This window comes from Morone saxatilis, unplaced genomic scaffold (genome assembly GCF_004916995.1).
Source record: "Morone saxatilis isolate NCDOM2014 unplaced genomic scaffold, NCSU_SB_2.0 Contig5, whole genome shotgun sequence".
NCBI classification, from domain to species: domain Eukaryota; kingdom Metazoa; phylum Chordata; class Actinopteri; family Moronidae; genus Morone; species Morone saxatilis.
In genome coordinates this window covers 16,742,824-16,744,188 of record NW_023340095.1, presented here as the reverse complement: position 1 = coordinate 16,744,188, position 1,365 = coordinate 16,742,824, and the positions used below count along the sequence as shown (strand labels likewise).

At 44.6% G+C, this 1,365-nt stretch overlaps 1 protein-coding gene across 1 annotated transcript in view; it reads left to right on the top strand.

The window, feature by feature from the left end:
- Positions 1-1,365, top strand: part of LOC118339394 (gastrin-releasing peptide receptor-like) — a 3,660-nt gene that overhangs the window by 1,433 nt on the left and 862 nt on the right. Inside the window, exon 2 of the mRNA XM_035676999.1 lies at positions 340-691. Coding sequence (XP_035532892.1) covers positions 340-691 — 352 coding nt within the window. The remainder of the gene's footprint in view (positions 1-339; positions 692-1,365) is intronic.

Genomic DNA, 1,365 nt, shown 5'->3' with positions numbered 1-1,365 from the left:
TTTGATCCGCAGCCTAACTCATCCTATCCAGGAGCTAATATTATTTACTGTGGCTCATTAAATTAGACTAATATAATTTTCTCTGCTGTATAATCCAAAGCGATATAAGCTACGAAAGCTTATCTTTCTTTGATTAAAGGAGCAAACTGAGTCTCCCTCAGCAGGAAGTGCTGGAGTCAGTGATCAGTGATGAGACAAAATAAATAATCTTTCTGCAGTTGTTTTTGATTACACACATAATGTAGAAATTATAATCAGCTCATCAGAGTTTATATTCATATGAACAGTCTCCCCACACAGTGACAACAATAGTGCTGCTCCACAAATGTCTCTTCCCAGGTACAAAGCTATTGTGAAACCGCTGGACATCCACAGGTCCAGCGCAAGACTCAGCGTCTGCTTCCGAGCAGGGTCGATCTGGCTGCTCTCTGTGACTCTGGCGATTCCTGAGGCCGTCTTCTCGGACCTGCACACCTTCACCACCAGCCACACCAATGAGACATTTGTGACCTGTGCCCCCTACCCACACGCCGGGGAGCTGCACCCGAAAATCCACTCCACTGCCTCCTTCCTGATCTTCTACATCATCCCGCTCTTCATCATATCTGTCTACTACTGCTTCATCGCTCACAGTCTGGTCAGGAGCTCTGTGGATATCCCTGCTGAAGGACACCTGCACCTCCAGAGACAGGTCTGAGCCTGGCCTCTGCTTATTTATCTTATTATGTGGTTATTTATGCTTTTCTCCATAACCGGTTGTCCAAAGGTAACACAATCCACTTACTAGCACCTCTTAAACTCACTAATTAATTGAGACTTTAATTTGTAATAAACCCAAAGTATAAAAACTCTAATTTGACATTTTGCTGCTGGTTATGGGACAGACTATTTCTTGGCTGGGACCAGTGGCCCTTTGGAGTCTCTGCTGGTTGTGTAACCTCTGCTTCCAGCCTGGGATATAACCCCTAACCTGACGGCGCCAGATGGTTTGCCATCTGGGAAATCATTGTTGGAAACAGTTTGGAAAAGGCACTTTTAAAAAATACTCAGCAGGTGATTGGATGAACCATCAGTGTATCAAGGCGAACATCAACCAGTCAGATTGATGAACTATAAAACGTAGTCAAACTGAAGTCAGTCGGGAAGGCCGAAAACATATTTTCCACAGAGAAAAGCCATTAGTGGCGTTCTTTGTTCTTCTTTCAGTGAAGAAATACTCTTCAGTTCTGATATAACGGATGCTAGCAACATCTACGGTAACCTCTTCAGCAGCCGCCATCGTTGTTGTTGCGCCGACTGAATGAATGCATGACAGCAGCCCACAGAGCACGCACACCTATAGACTGTAGACAATGGACACTAACA